We start from the raw sequence: 13,049 nt of genomic DNA, 5'->3' as shown, positions 1-13,049 counted from the left end.
CCTCCGTGTTGATAACCATTTGTAAAATCCAGGCGGCTTTTGATGGCTTTCAGTGGAGTGAGTATATGAGAAATTGTTTAACAGGCAGGACATGTTCCAACTTGTCCTTAAGGCTTTCAACAGAGGTGTTTTTCCTGTGGCGGAGCGTCGCAGCGGCTGCGTCCCGACGCGCGGACCCGTCCGCACGTCTTTCATTAAAAAAATCTCCTTTAACAGTGGAATATCCAGATAAAATGCTGAAACCGACTTCTTCTGAAACTTCTCTGTTCTCTCACGACGTCCTGGATCAATAGAGCCTGAAATGTGGAGGTTTTCAGCTTGAACAGGCTGACGACGGCGGCTGAGAGCGCAGCGCGACGTCTCGCACCGTGGGAAGTCCTTAAAGCGACAGAATCACCTCAAAATCTCTCATCAGCCGTTAAAATTTTCACTGAAAACCAGCTTAATTTTTCGAACCGTGTCCACTTCGATGAGTCTCACAGGTTTAGAAAAAATTTTGATCAAACAACGCGCCAGTCTCTCAGCAACTTCTCAGACAAAGGAATTCCGATGAGGGGCTGGACGACTCCTCCCACAAGGAGTGCTCACAGGCGAATGACGTCACCGACAGGCGTGGAAAAACTCACGCATGCGCACAAGGGTTCAAGCATGTCTGACGTAAAAACATATGAATGAAATCCATATAGTTTTTGAAAAAAATAAAAAGGACCCTTACTTTATTGACAGCCCTCGTATGTCTGTGTTGATATGTAGTGTGTTGTGAATTTGTGTATATGTTGTTATGACTGTTATAATTGTTGGACTCATACTAGCAGGGGTGGGCGATGATAAGCTTTGCTTCTGTCCACACCCTTTCGGACTCACAGGCTTGTTTATATAACATTCATATTATTGGTATGATTCTGTTCTTTGTGTGTGTGCCGAATAAATCCATTAATTCATTCATTCAAAGTATTTCACTTTCATTTAAAATAAATTCATGTAAATATAAACTCTTTTTATTAAGTAATTAATAAAATTAGTTACTAAATTAGTATTAGTAAGTAATTTATTTTTATTGTATTAGTTTATTTATTTATAATCCCTCTGAACATGTTTAAATCTTGATTCATGGCAATAGCTCTGCCCATCCCCACCCTCAGCTCCTGCTGCACTGGGCAGCAAGATGATGCACATAGTAAATATTTAGACCTGTGGCTTTTCATAAATTTGAATAAGGCCCAGAAAGACAATGCATATGCACTGCTCATCCCCCACTCAGCTCCTGCTCAGGGCCTGTGAGGAGGCTCAGAGACACTGCAGAGAAGCAACCAATTAAGGCCTGTATCTTGGTCAAATATGAACCAGTTCACTCCAAAATCACTGCGGCGAGTTTAGACAACGTGTTTGACTCGTCATAAAAAGCTGGGCTCTCAAATCCTTAAGGGAAGCTACTTCCTTTATTAAAGGGCACAGTGAGATGGAACAAAATATTCCTATATAAGACAGTCAGGACAATGGCATAGTCGAATTTCAGCACAAAATTCCATTGGTAAGTATCCAAAAGGTTAAAAAAGCATTTAAAGCCATAAATTTGCTTTTTTTTTTATAATTACATGACCTTTGACCCTAGGGACAACAAAAAGGCACATAAGATCACTGGGGGACCTTCTACAAGACTGCATAGTTGTTTTTTTCCAGGACCCCCAAGGAGTTAATGGGCTGTCTCTAAAACAGCCCCTCAGAATGGGGTAAGGGGTCAGGCCTGTCACAGACTTTGACATGAAGGCCTCAAGAAAGACATTTTCCTTTGTACATATAGCTGGCAGGTGATTTTCACAAATGTTTTAGATCACATAAATACAAGTAGAACAAGCTTTGTTTCATCTCTCTCGGACTTACGGTTGGCCCGCGGTGGGCGGTTGAAGGGCAGCAATTTGCAACCAATTAAGGCCTGTAACTTTGGGCAAAATGATCCAAATCACTCCAAAATCACTGTGGCACGTTAAAAAAAGATGTTTTAATAGCCATAAAAAGCTGGGCTCGCAAATCCTTAAGGGAAGCTACTTCCTGTACTAAAGGTCATAATGAGATGGAACAAAGATATTCATATATAAGACAGTGAGGACAATGACAAAGTCGAATTTCAGTCCAAAATTCCATTGGTAAGTTTTAAAAAGGTTAAAAAAGCATTTAAAGGCCTACAAAGTGCTTTTTAATTTTCATTGCGTGACCTTTGACCCTGGAACCTTGGAAATAAGTAGAGGCAATACTGAGGTGGTCCCAAACCACATACTATTTATTCAGATTTTTTTGTCATAGCAAATTTGAATTATGAAGAAAAAGATATAATAAAAGGCTGACCAAAGGCCTAATTTTGCCCTCTTTTTTAATTACAACTTTGACCTTGAACCTTTCAAAATTTGTACACACAACCTACCCATACTAACAATCAACATACTACATTTTCAGCCTTTTACCTTGTGCCAAATTTGAATAAGGCCCAAAAAGACACTGCAATACTCTGCCCATCCCCCACATCAGCTCATGTTGTACTGTGTAGACTGCGCTTTTACCAATTAGAATCAGAATCAGAATCGCCTTTATTGTCATTGTAATTTGCATTACAGCAAGATCTGAGTACAACTCCTAAAAGGTGATTCCGTGGTGCGAGTAATTTGTAGCCAAATAAAAGATATTCAAATTTAACGATAAATTATTCAGAGTATATGTACAACTAATATAAACATAAGGTAAAATAAAAAAAAATGAAATGTGGACTAAGGAATGTAAAATGAGAATTCTACACAACTGTGGAATCATATTGCACGGGAAAATTGCACATGGTTTACAAATATTGCACAAGAAACTTGAAAGGTGCGGATTAGAGTGATTTGTTATTGTTCAGTGCAGTGATCGCTCTGGGGAGAAATCTGTCCCTGAGTCTGTTTGTCCTAGTTTTGATTGACCTATACCATTGGCCAGAGGGTAGTAGGTCAAACAGGTGGTTTTCTGGGGTCGCATGTGTCAGCATCAGCAAATTAAGGCCTCGTTTGACTGTTTTACCTTGGAATTTTACTGCAACAATCACTACACAGTATCAGGACATAAAGATGATGCACATAGTAAATATTTAGACCTGTGGCTTTTCATAAATTTGCATAAGGCCCAAAAAGACACTGCATATGCACTGCCCATCCCCCACCCTCAGCTCCTGCTCGGGGCCTGTGAGGAGGCTCAGAGACACTGCAGAGAAGCAACCAATCAAGGCCTGTATCTTGGTCAAATATGAACCAGTTCACTCCAAAATCACTGCGGCGAGTTTAGACAACGTGTTTGACTCGTCATAAAAAGCTGGGCTCTCAAATCCTTAAGGGAAGCTACTTCCTTTATTAAAGGGCACAGTGAGATGGAACAAAAATATTCCTATATAAGACAGTCAGGACAATGGCATTGTCGAATTTCAGCACAAAATTCCATTGGTAAGTATCCAAAAGGTTAAAAAAGCAATTAAAGGTCTAAAAATTTCTTTTTAATTTTCATTACGTGAACTTTGACCCTGGAACCTTGAAAATAAGTTGAGGCAATACTGAGGGGGGTCCTCAAAGCAAAGACATACGGTAATCAAAGGCCCAACAAAAAGCCTAATTTGGCCCTTTTTTAAAATTACTCTGTGACCTTTGACTTCGGACCCTTCTATATTTGTACACACCATCTACCCATACTAACAATCAATATAATCAATACACATCTGCTACTGCATCAGCCTTTTACCCTCTGCCAACTTTGAATAAGGCCCAAAAAGATAGTACAAATCCTCTGCTCTGCCCATCCCCCGCCCTCAGCTCCTGCACTGGGCTCAGAGGCAGAGTGCACCTGTATCTTCAAATATGAACCAGTTCACTGCTCCTGTCATAGGATTGTTGTCTTACATTGCACTGTACATATTTATTGACGAATGGCCATTCATATAATTCTGATCTTGTTTGTCTATGTTGCACTAATATATGGTACCATCAAAATCTATTCTTCAGTCTGTGTCTCACCTCCGGAACAGTCTTACCGTTATCGTCTGATCTAGCCAGTTATCTTAATTAATTAGCTTGTATTCTTGCTATTATAAATAAATCATATCTAGCCTGGTACATAGTAATAACATACTTGCTACAAGTAGTAGTACATGCAGTAGCAGTAGTGCATGCAGTAGTACATGTGTAACCCAGGTCATTTAGCGCCCAGCTTCCTGTTGCCCTTTTATTTTTGTGGGTGTGTTCCTTTAAGTTGCCGATCCCCCTTTGTCACTTTCTCCTGCTCCAGTGCTGCACCTCACGCTGCTTCTCGCTGTGGCTCTGTTGACGTTTGGTTCAAACAAACCGCTCAAAACCCACTCATATAAACACAACGGGCTGACAAAACCTTTAGCATTAGTTATTTCTCCTCTCATCGGTGAGTCTGTCCACTCGTATTTAATACGTATCCATTTAAACTGTTAACAATGACATCAAACTAATTAATTCAATAATACTGCATCATCACCCATAACTTTGTGGACATCACCCTAACAGGCTTTTACAAACCTCTATTCACTGGTGAGTCAATCCATTTTGTATTTTTAATTAAAATTGTGTTTTTGTGCCGCCGCGGACACCATTAACATTTCAGCTAAGTTAGCTAACACTTAGCATAGCACGAAACACGGTCAGCGTGACTAAAATTGTCCATATAAAACCCACTGTGGTTCTTTTTTATGAATGATTACTGCCAAATCATGGCTTAAGAACTGTTTACATAAAGCTGTGCTTTATTTTTCTCCCCCTTCTCAATTTTTGTACATTTTTGTAACTTTTTGAAATATAGCATTTAGCGGCTATGACTTTTTGAATGGCCTCAAGCCTCTCTATAACCTCTTGAATGGGATGCAATCTCTTTATTTTAATGATTTTTGATTCAATAATGAAATGGTACTTTTGTACAAAACTTGAATTTTGATAAATAAGTGCACTTTACTTTTTTGACGTTGATTATTCTTGGGGGAAAAAAGAAGCTTCTAAATTGAATTAGTTTATCATTTAGATAAACAATTATTATATTAATTTATATTACTGTTGTAAGATTTATTGTATTTATATTGTTTATTTTTATTTATAGTTTTGTTGCTAAGGTTAAAAACATATATTTATTACTGGACTTGAGTTTTTCTGACCTTGTTTAGGTCAGGTTTTTTTAGTTGGATTTCTTTCATTGGATGGCGAGCTACCCCTGAACCTACCATTGCTGCAACGCTGTAGGATATTCTGTTCTTTCATTTTTCTGGATGCTTCTTTGGATTATGGCATTTATTTTTGACCTAATGAGAAAACCTTATAACAACTGAACTAAAATATAAGGGGAAACAGAAGACACCCTAAACCCTTTTGAACTCTGAACTGGGAACTATTTTTTTTAATTGTGAAATATTTGTTGTATTTTGTTTGACGCATTTCTTGATATTGATATAATTATATTTATTGTTATATATTGTTATATTATTATTATCATATATAATATAAACAATATGAATATATTATATAATATATCAATATCTATATACATATATTTATTATATCATAAATAATATATCAAATATTATAATATATATTTATCTGGTTTTCATATATCTATTATTCTATAACTCATATTCATAAAAAAATCATAATGTAATACATTAACAAAAAAAATCTACTTTTGTATTTTCACACCTTGGCTCTGTGGCCGGACTTATTTCTGTCTTAATTTACCATCAGTCCACCTAGCCTTCCTAGCCTGCCACATGCAGCGGTACCTGCTGCATGCGGCAGCAGTAGTAGTACATGCTGCATGTAGCAGTAATAGTACATGCAGCAGTAGTACATTTTTTACATTATCAGTATAATATGCTGAGTCTGAGCAATTTTGCAACATTGTTTTAATTGAAGGAGTGTCAGCCAATCACAAAGCAGCGTGTGCATGTGCAGAGGGGCCACTGTGCTCTTAATATCACAGCTTAAATTGCTCACATTTATACAGGAAATAAACTTATCAAATGTGTGTCAGGCTTCAAATCAAATGTCGATGACAAATTTATAGGGCATGTTACAATAAGTCTGTTTACAAAAAATTCCAAAATATGCTTATTTTTTTTAATAAATCATTGTCTCAGTCTGTGGTCCTCACTCGAAAGGCTTTAAACGTTTTCACAACTACTTGTAGTACTGCTACTCAGCAGAAGGTGGTGTGCTGCAGTACTTTTATTGTCCACTGTGGCGCACTTGAGTAATTTACCTGCAGTACCAGGCTTCTACCAGAGGGGGCAAAATGTGTGTGAAATTCTGGTGGAAAATTCTTGACATGAATTCAAACTGTGAAAATCATAGAGGAGCTTCTAGAAGGCCGTTGGAGGTGATTAAGCTCATGTCAAAGTGAGGACCGGCCAAAATGTCCTCACTTTGTTGGTCTAAAACTTATTCCGGTCCTCACTAAGATAGAACAAACACACACACACACACAGTGGGGCAAATAAGTATTTGATACACTTACACTGATTTTGCAAGTTTTGCCACCTACAACCCCAATTCAATATGGATTTTTACTTACAACCCTGATTCCAATTAAGCTGGGATGTGGTGTAAAATTTAAATAATAACAGAATACAATGATTTGCAATTCCTTTTCAACCTATGGGTGATTCTTAGACTACTGGCACTTATTATGTCCTTTGATCATATTGTATGAAAAACAGAAAAAAGGGGAAATTTCACACTTTTATAGTTATCTTTACAATGAAAGTGTGTTAAGAAATTTGTTCTAGTAATCTATGATGACTTTTTCACCTTTTTTCAGCATCATATGCAAATATTGCAGTTTTGTGCTTGTCCCACACCCAGACTTCTGATCTTCAATGGTAAAAATGAATGGTAAAGAAACGTTTTTTCTAATGTGTTAAAATATCTCTGAATAAAATATCAGTAAAATAATCAAAACATAATTGGGGTATTCAATGTCATACAACTGTTGTGATTTTTTTTAAACAAAATGTAGTTGTCCCACACTATTGCCGTAATTTCCACCACAACACTGTAATGTCCCTTTAAACAGTTTGTATGAAAGATTGTTTGGGTAGTTTCTATGGAGATAAACAGTGACATCAGAGCACATGTATATAGCGCCAAATCACAACAAACAGTTGCCCCAAGGCGCTTTATATTGTAAGGCAATGGTGTGGTGGAAATTACATTTACAAGGCCAATAGCGCCCGTAGTTAAAGAATCATCCCTATATTCAATTGAATACAACACAAAGACAAGATATTTAATGTTCAAATGGATAAACTTTATTGTTTTTGTGCAAATATTTGCTCATTTTGAAATGGATGTTAACTGACAATGGTTTTCTGAAATGTTCCTGAGCCCACGCGGTAAGATCCTTTACACAATGATGTTGGTTCTTAATGCAGTGCTGCCTGAGGGATCGAAGGTCACGGACATTCAATGTTTTCGGCCTTGCTGCTTACACGTAAAACGTTCTCCAGATTCTCTGAATCTTCTGATTATATTATGGACTGTAGATGATGGAATCCCTAAATTCCTTGCAATTGAACGTTGTGAAACATTGTTCTTAAGCTGTTGGACTATTTTTTCATGCAGTTGCTCACAAAGTGGTGATCCTTGCCCCATCTTTGCTTGTGAACGGCTGAGACTTTTGGGGATGCTCCTTTTATACCCAATCATGACACTCACAATTAGTGTCCTCAGTTCCAAAACTCTTATTGAGTGTTGTTAGAAGGAAAGGTGATGTAACACAGTGGTAAACATACCACTGCCCCAGCTTTTTTGAAATGTGTTGCAGGCATCCATTTCAGCAAATATTTGCACAAAAACAATAAAGTTTATCAGTTTGAACATTAAATATCTTGTCTTTGTGGTGTATTCAATTGAATATAGGTTGAAGAGGACTTGCAAATCATTGTATTCTGTTTTTATTTACATTTTACACAACGTCCCAACTTCAATGGAACTGGGGTTGTACAAAGAATGGAGAGGTCTGTAATTTTTATCATAGGTACACTTCAACTGTGAGAGATAGAATCTAAAATAAATCCAGAAAAAAACATTGTATGATTTTTAAATAATTAATGTGCATTTTATGCAAAATCAACAGTGTATCAAGTATTTATTTTCCCCGCTGTATATATGTGTGTGTGTGTGTGTATATATATATATATATATATATATATATATATATGTCAGAGAAAGCCAAGACATCTAAAGACATGCAGGTTTGGTGGACTAGGAACTTTATAATTGTCCAGGTCTCCCTTGTAAAAGAGATCTCGATCTCAACCTGTTAAATAAAAGCTAAATTAAATTAAGGAGGACAGCTATGCTAAGGTAAGACTATATAATGTTTTTAAAACTTATAATCAGTCAAAAAGTGTATTTACATTTTGTGACTTAAATGTGACCTGGCCCGGAGGAATACTCATAAGTATCAAAACAAATTTATACACAAGTATGTCCAATCACTTCCAATTATATAACCTACTGCTTCAACAGCTGTGAGTAGTGTGGATGCTTTTTCCTCTTGATGGCTCATTTTTGGACAAAGGACATTAATACTCCAGTTCAACATATTGTGTGGAAAATACGTTAGGCAAACAAACTCATTCACACTCTCATTTATGGCCTATTTAGAAATTCCATTTCACCTAATCTTCATGTCTTTGGAAGTGAGAGGAAGTTAGAACACTCAGAAGGAACCCACACAAACAAGAGGAACATATGCAAACTCCGCACATAAAGGACAAGTTTGGAAGTGAACCTGGGACTTTACAGTTGTGAGATTCTACAAAAAAAAAAAAAAAAAAAAATCACATCTTATGATTAATATACATTTCATGGAGATAAAGGATACAGCCACATTGTGAGTGAGGTGCAGAGTAGCTGCTAGTGCTGACAGGTTGGGACAGAAACTGAGGAGAAAAAAATGAATCATTAAGTGATGGAAGAACTTAGCAAAGAAATGCATTCAGAAATATTTACACTCCCTCACTTTTTGTAGCTTTTTACTCAGAGGCTACTGGAGCTCTACAGTGGAGTACATTTATGAAAAGAAAAAGCAGAACAAGCAACTTTCTTTGAGGATATATCTTAAGTGAAACATTTGCTGGTCTGTGTTTTTTCAGCTACTTCCACTCTTGCTCTGAGACACTGAAGCGGATCCTGCATGGATCCAACTGTTGACTTAACATCCATTTTACACTGGGTGACTTTTTTGGTGCAAGCGCAGATATATGTAGAGAATGGGCATGGGTGGCTTTGAACCAGGAACCTTTTTGCCAGACTTTAAAAACTTACAAGCGAAGCAACAACAAAATGACCAAGATTCAACACCAACCATGTGTATAAACAAATGGTTGTGTATGTGTAGAATCTGTCCTAGTCCTGATGATAAACTGTGTTCAGGACAGTAGGTGGTGGTGCTACGTTTGTGCTGGTTTGGGCCGTAAAATTTTTCATTTCTGCTGTTAAAGCTTTGGAGTAATTCAAAAATGCAGTTTCTGACCCGTGATGTCACTCAGCTCCCCCAACCACTTCCAAATCTCTCCAAACTGGTCTCTATTGTTTGTGCTACGCTTGTGCTTGTTTGTACAGTTAAAAGAAACATTTGTGCTTTTATGGTTTTTACGCTTTTACAGCTTATTTTCTACACACGTGACGTCACTCTACTCCAACCCCCCATGTCGAAATCGCTACAAGATGGTCTCTATGTTTGAGCTCGTTTGTGCTGTTAAAATAGTAATACAAAAAAACGGACAAAAAGGACAGATCAAAACCAGAAAAATCCGCACAACCTGAATGCTCCCGTGCAAAAAGCTTTATTAGATACAAATAGTGGTGGCGTTTTGAGCAGCTGCCCTTCTTCAGACAAGAAATGTCTGAATGACAAGAAATGTCTGAAGAAGGGCAGCTCCCCGAAACGTCACCACTATTTGTATCTAATAAAGCTTTTTGCACGGGAGCATTCAGGTTGTGCGGATTTTTCTGGTTTTGTGCTGTTAAAATAAAAATTTGTGCTTTACAGTTTCACCTGTTCACAGCTTCGGCCTATGTTCTTACATGCGTGACGTCAACCTGTGTGAAGCTGGCTTCCCCTGTCATTCAAAATATTAACATAGCACTGTTGTTAGTTTGTGCTCATTTGTGCTGATAAAATAATTCGCTTAACTGTTGGCCTACCGCCTACTTTTAGGCTGTAGGTCTACTGTGCTGCCTGCCTGCGTCATAGGTTAAACACAGTCGACACGCAACAGTCACTGCCGGTGGGGTTGCCTGCAGCCTCCTATGGGCTCCACCCCACTACCACAAGCCAGACAAGACAACCCGCTGAATTTAAGCATACTGTTAATTAGATGGAGTTTACCACCCATCTGCATTCCCAAAGAACCTGACTCAGGGAAGACCTGACCCCAGCACAACAGGGGCCATTACTGGCCTCACACCGTCCACGGGCTGAGCCTCGATCAGAAGGACTCAGGGCCCCGTGTTGTGTGTTGGGGGGGGTTTGGCTGGACATTTTGGTGTTCTTTTCTTTTCTTTGCTCTCCAGGTGGTATGCAAACTGATTTATTGTCTGTGGAAAAGGTGCTGGCCGAAGAGTCCTTCACCCTCATCAGCATGATATGCAGCACCTGTGGATGATGCTCACGTGCAACCTTAAAGACTTTCAGCTGAAGCCGATAATGAGATGGCGTTCTGCATTTAAGCCATGTGTGATTCAAGCAGAATTGCCGGGAACTTGACCTTGTGATGTTCGTTTGTGAGACGCTGAGGACCGCGCCTGGGTTTGACACATCGTGTATGTGAAGGAGGACGGGTGAGGGACACATGCTGTCAGCACACATCAGAGGTGATTGATTGTCTGAATAAATGTTAATAGTAATGTGGTATTTTGTTACGCAGTATATTTGAATATTGATGAGAATTGTGCAGTTTGCTTCTCACTGCCGTGGCATGCGGACTGATGATCCTCCACCTGTTGTGAGAAGCTGCTCATTTACATAAAGCTTAAATTCAGACCTGAATGTGTTGCTGATAGTGTATGCCTTTGAAGGATATTAGTTATAGCTGCTGACTTACCTCACCTTTTCTATCCTTCACAGAATCAGTTTGTCGTGTCCACCTGGGGGGTGTTTGGCAGTGAACGTGAGTCCAGAAGCGCCGGGCTTCGATCCCTTTGGGCGCTGGAGAGCGCGCCGTCCTTCACTCCGCTAGATAAACGCACTTTTATGTTTGTACACAGAGTATTGCACAAAAGGGGGAAAATAAAATTGCTTTGTTTTTTCTGGAACCGCTTTCTGGTTATTTAGCGCTGGGTTCAGTCAGACGCAGGTCCGCTCCTCAACCCGCGTCGGCACATAACACCCCGGGCCATGCTGGGCCAGCGGCAGTCTTGCGTATGCCACATTTCCTGCGCCCGCCTCTCAAACAGGGATTCTGCACTTGGCTCTTCCCTCTTCGTTCACTGCTACTTGGGGAAATCTCAGCCAGTCAAAGGGAATCCACAGCTTGGCGTCACACAGGAGTTCCTCAGTAGCAGCAACGAAGCGAATCAATAATTTGCATCACTTTTTTTATTAAAATTAGAGCAACTTTAACTTTTGACCCCTGTACAAACTGAAATTGACCTTTGTCACCATTTTTGTGGTTTTTACCCCATAAATCCATAACATTTAGTCAGATAGTCCAAACTATACCTTTTTGGAATCTTTGTGACCAGACAAAAAAAAAATGTGTAGTTTTCAATATGACTGGAGCATCTTTAAATTTTTACCCCTGTGTAATTGTTCAATTGACCCCTACCTGGCTGCCTACTGAAAATTTAAGTGGCCAGTTGTTTTTTCAAAAGAGTAATATCTAAAGGTGCCTTGACACCTGCACGCATTTTGGCTCCGCACTCTCACGCACTTCGTCGTGACAATCTCTCCCACTGTGTTCCCAGCTGGATGCCGCACTTTGTGCACTGGACACTGCGTATATAAGTAATTATTATCATAGCAGATTAATCATTTTCTCTAAGAGTTTGGCTGTTGAAAACACCTCTAATCCCTTCTGGAATCACAGAGGACTGCAGCTTTTTTCTTTCTCTCTTTCCTGTGCTTCATGACGTGGAGAACACATTTGGAACAGTCTAAAAGGTAATTATTTGTAATGTTTATATTGTTATGGCTTGGTAAAACAGTTGCATGTTCATTCCTTCTTATGAGGAGCTGTAAAAGTACGTTTACGAGGTCTGTTAGAAAAGTATCCGACCTTTTTATTTTTTGCAAAAACCATATGGATTTGAATCACGTGTGATTGCATCAGCCAAGCTTGAACCTTCGTGCGCATGCATGAGTTTTTTCACGCCTGTCGGTTGCGTCATTCGCCTGTGAGCAGGCTTTGTGTGAGCAATAGTCCACCCCTCTTGTCAGATTTTTATTGCGAATAAAATGTCTGAACAATTTGGAGCTTTGCTGCATCAAATTTTTCCAGAAACTGTGAGAGACCTCCAGGTGGACACCATTCGGAAAATTCAGATAGCTTTCAGGGACGATCTTATGGGGATTACACAGATTAAGGAGTGCTCCAACCGGTTTAAAGACCGCCCACAGCGTCTGAGAGCATGGGGCACTCCGAGCGCCGATCGACAGGCTGACACTCCGCTGAAACAACCAGATCATTTCCAACGTGAAGGCTTTGTTGATCCGGGACGTCGTCTGACTTCCACAAAAATGGCAGAAGATGTGGACATCAAGACTTTTTCGGCACATTCCACTGTTACAGGAGTTTTCTTCATGGAAAGAGAAGCGGAGGGATGCGCCACGGAGCCGCTCATGGCGCGGGACAAAAGCACCTCCGTGTTGGTCTCACAGGACGGCTTTCGGTGACTTTTCAGTCGTGTGACTATCCGAGAAATTGTGCATGAGGACTTTGGACTTTATTCAAAATCAATTGTGAGAGAATTTATGGTGAGAGTGAGCCAGGCTGCAATCAGTGTTTTTTTTTTTCTGTGCTC

At 39.3% G+C, this 13,049-nt stretch overlaps 1 protein-coding gene across 3 annotated transcripts in view; it reads right to left on the bottom strand.

Annotated features, from left to right (window-relative positions):
* Window positions 1–13,049, bottom strand: part of slc8b1 (solute carrier family 8 member B1) — a 90,374-nt gene that overhangs the window by 38,452 nt on the left and 38,873 nt on the right. For all 3 annotated transcript variants that reach the window (XM_034170129.1, XM_034170130.1, XM_034170128.1), the window contains one exon: window positions 8,908–8,965. In XM_034170129.1, the coding sequence (XP_034026020.1) occupies window positions 8,908–8,965 (58 nt within the window). The remainder of the gene's footprint in view (window positions 1–8,907; window positions 8,966–13,049) is intronic.

Source organism: Thalassophryne amazonica, chromosome 5 (genome assembly GCF_902500255.1).
Source record: "Thalassophryne amazonica chromosome 5, fThaAma1.1, whole genome shotgun sequence".
Taxonomy (NCBI): domain Eukaryota; kingdom Metazoa; phylum Chordata; class Actinopteri; order Batrachoidiformes; family Batrachoididae; genus Thalassophryne; species Thalassophryne amazonica.
The sequence above is the reverse complement of the archived record's forward strand: the minus strand, read 5'-3'. Positions and strand labels throughout refer to the sequence as shown.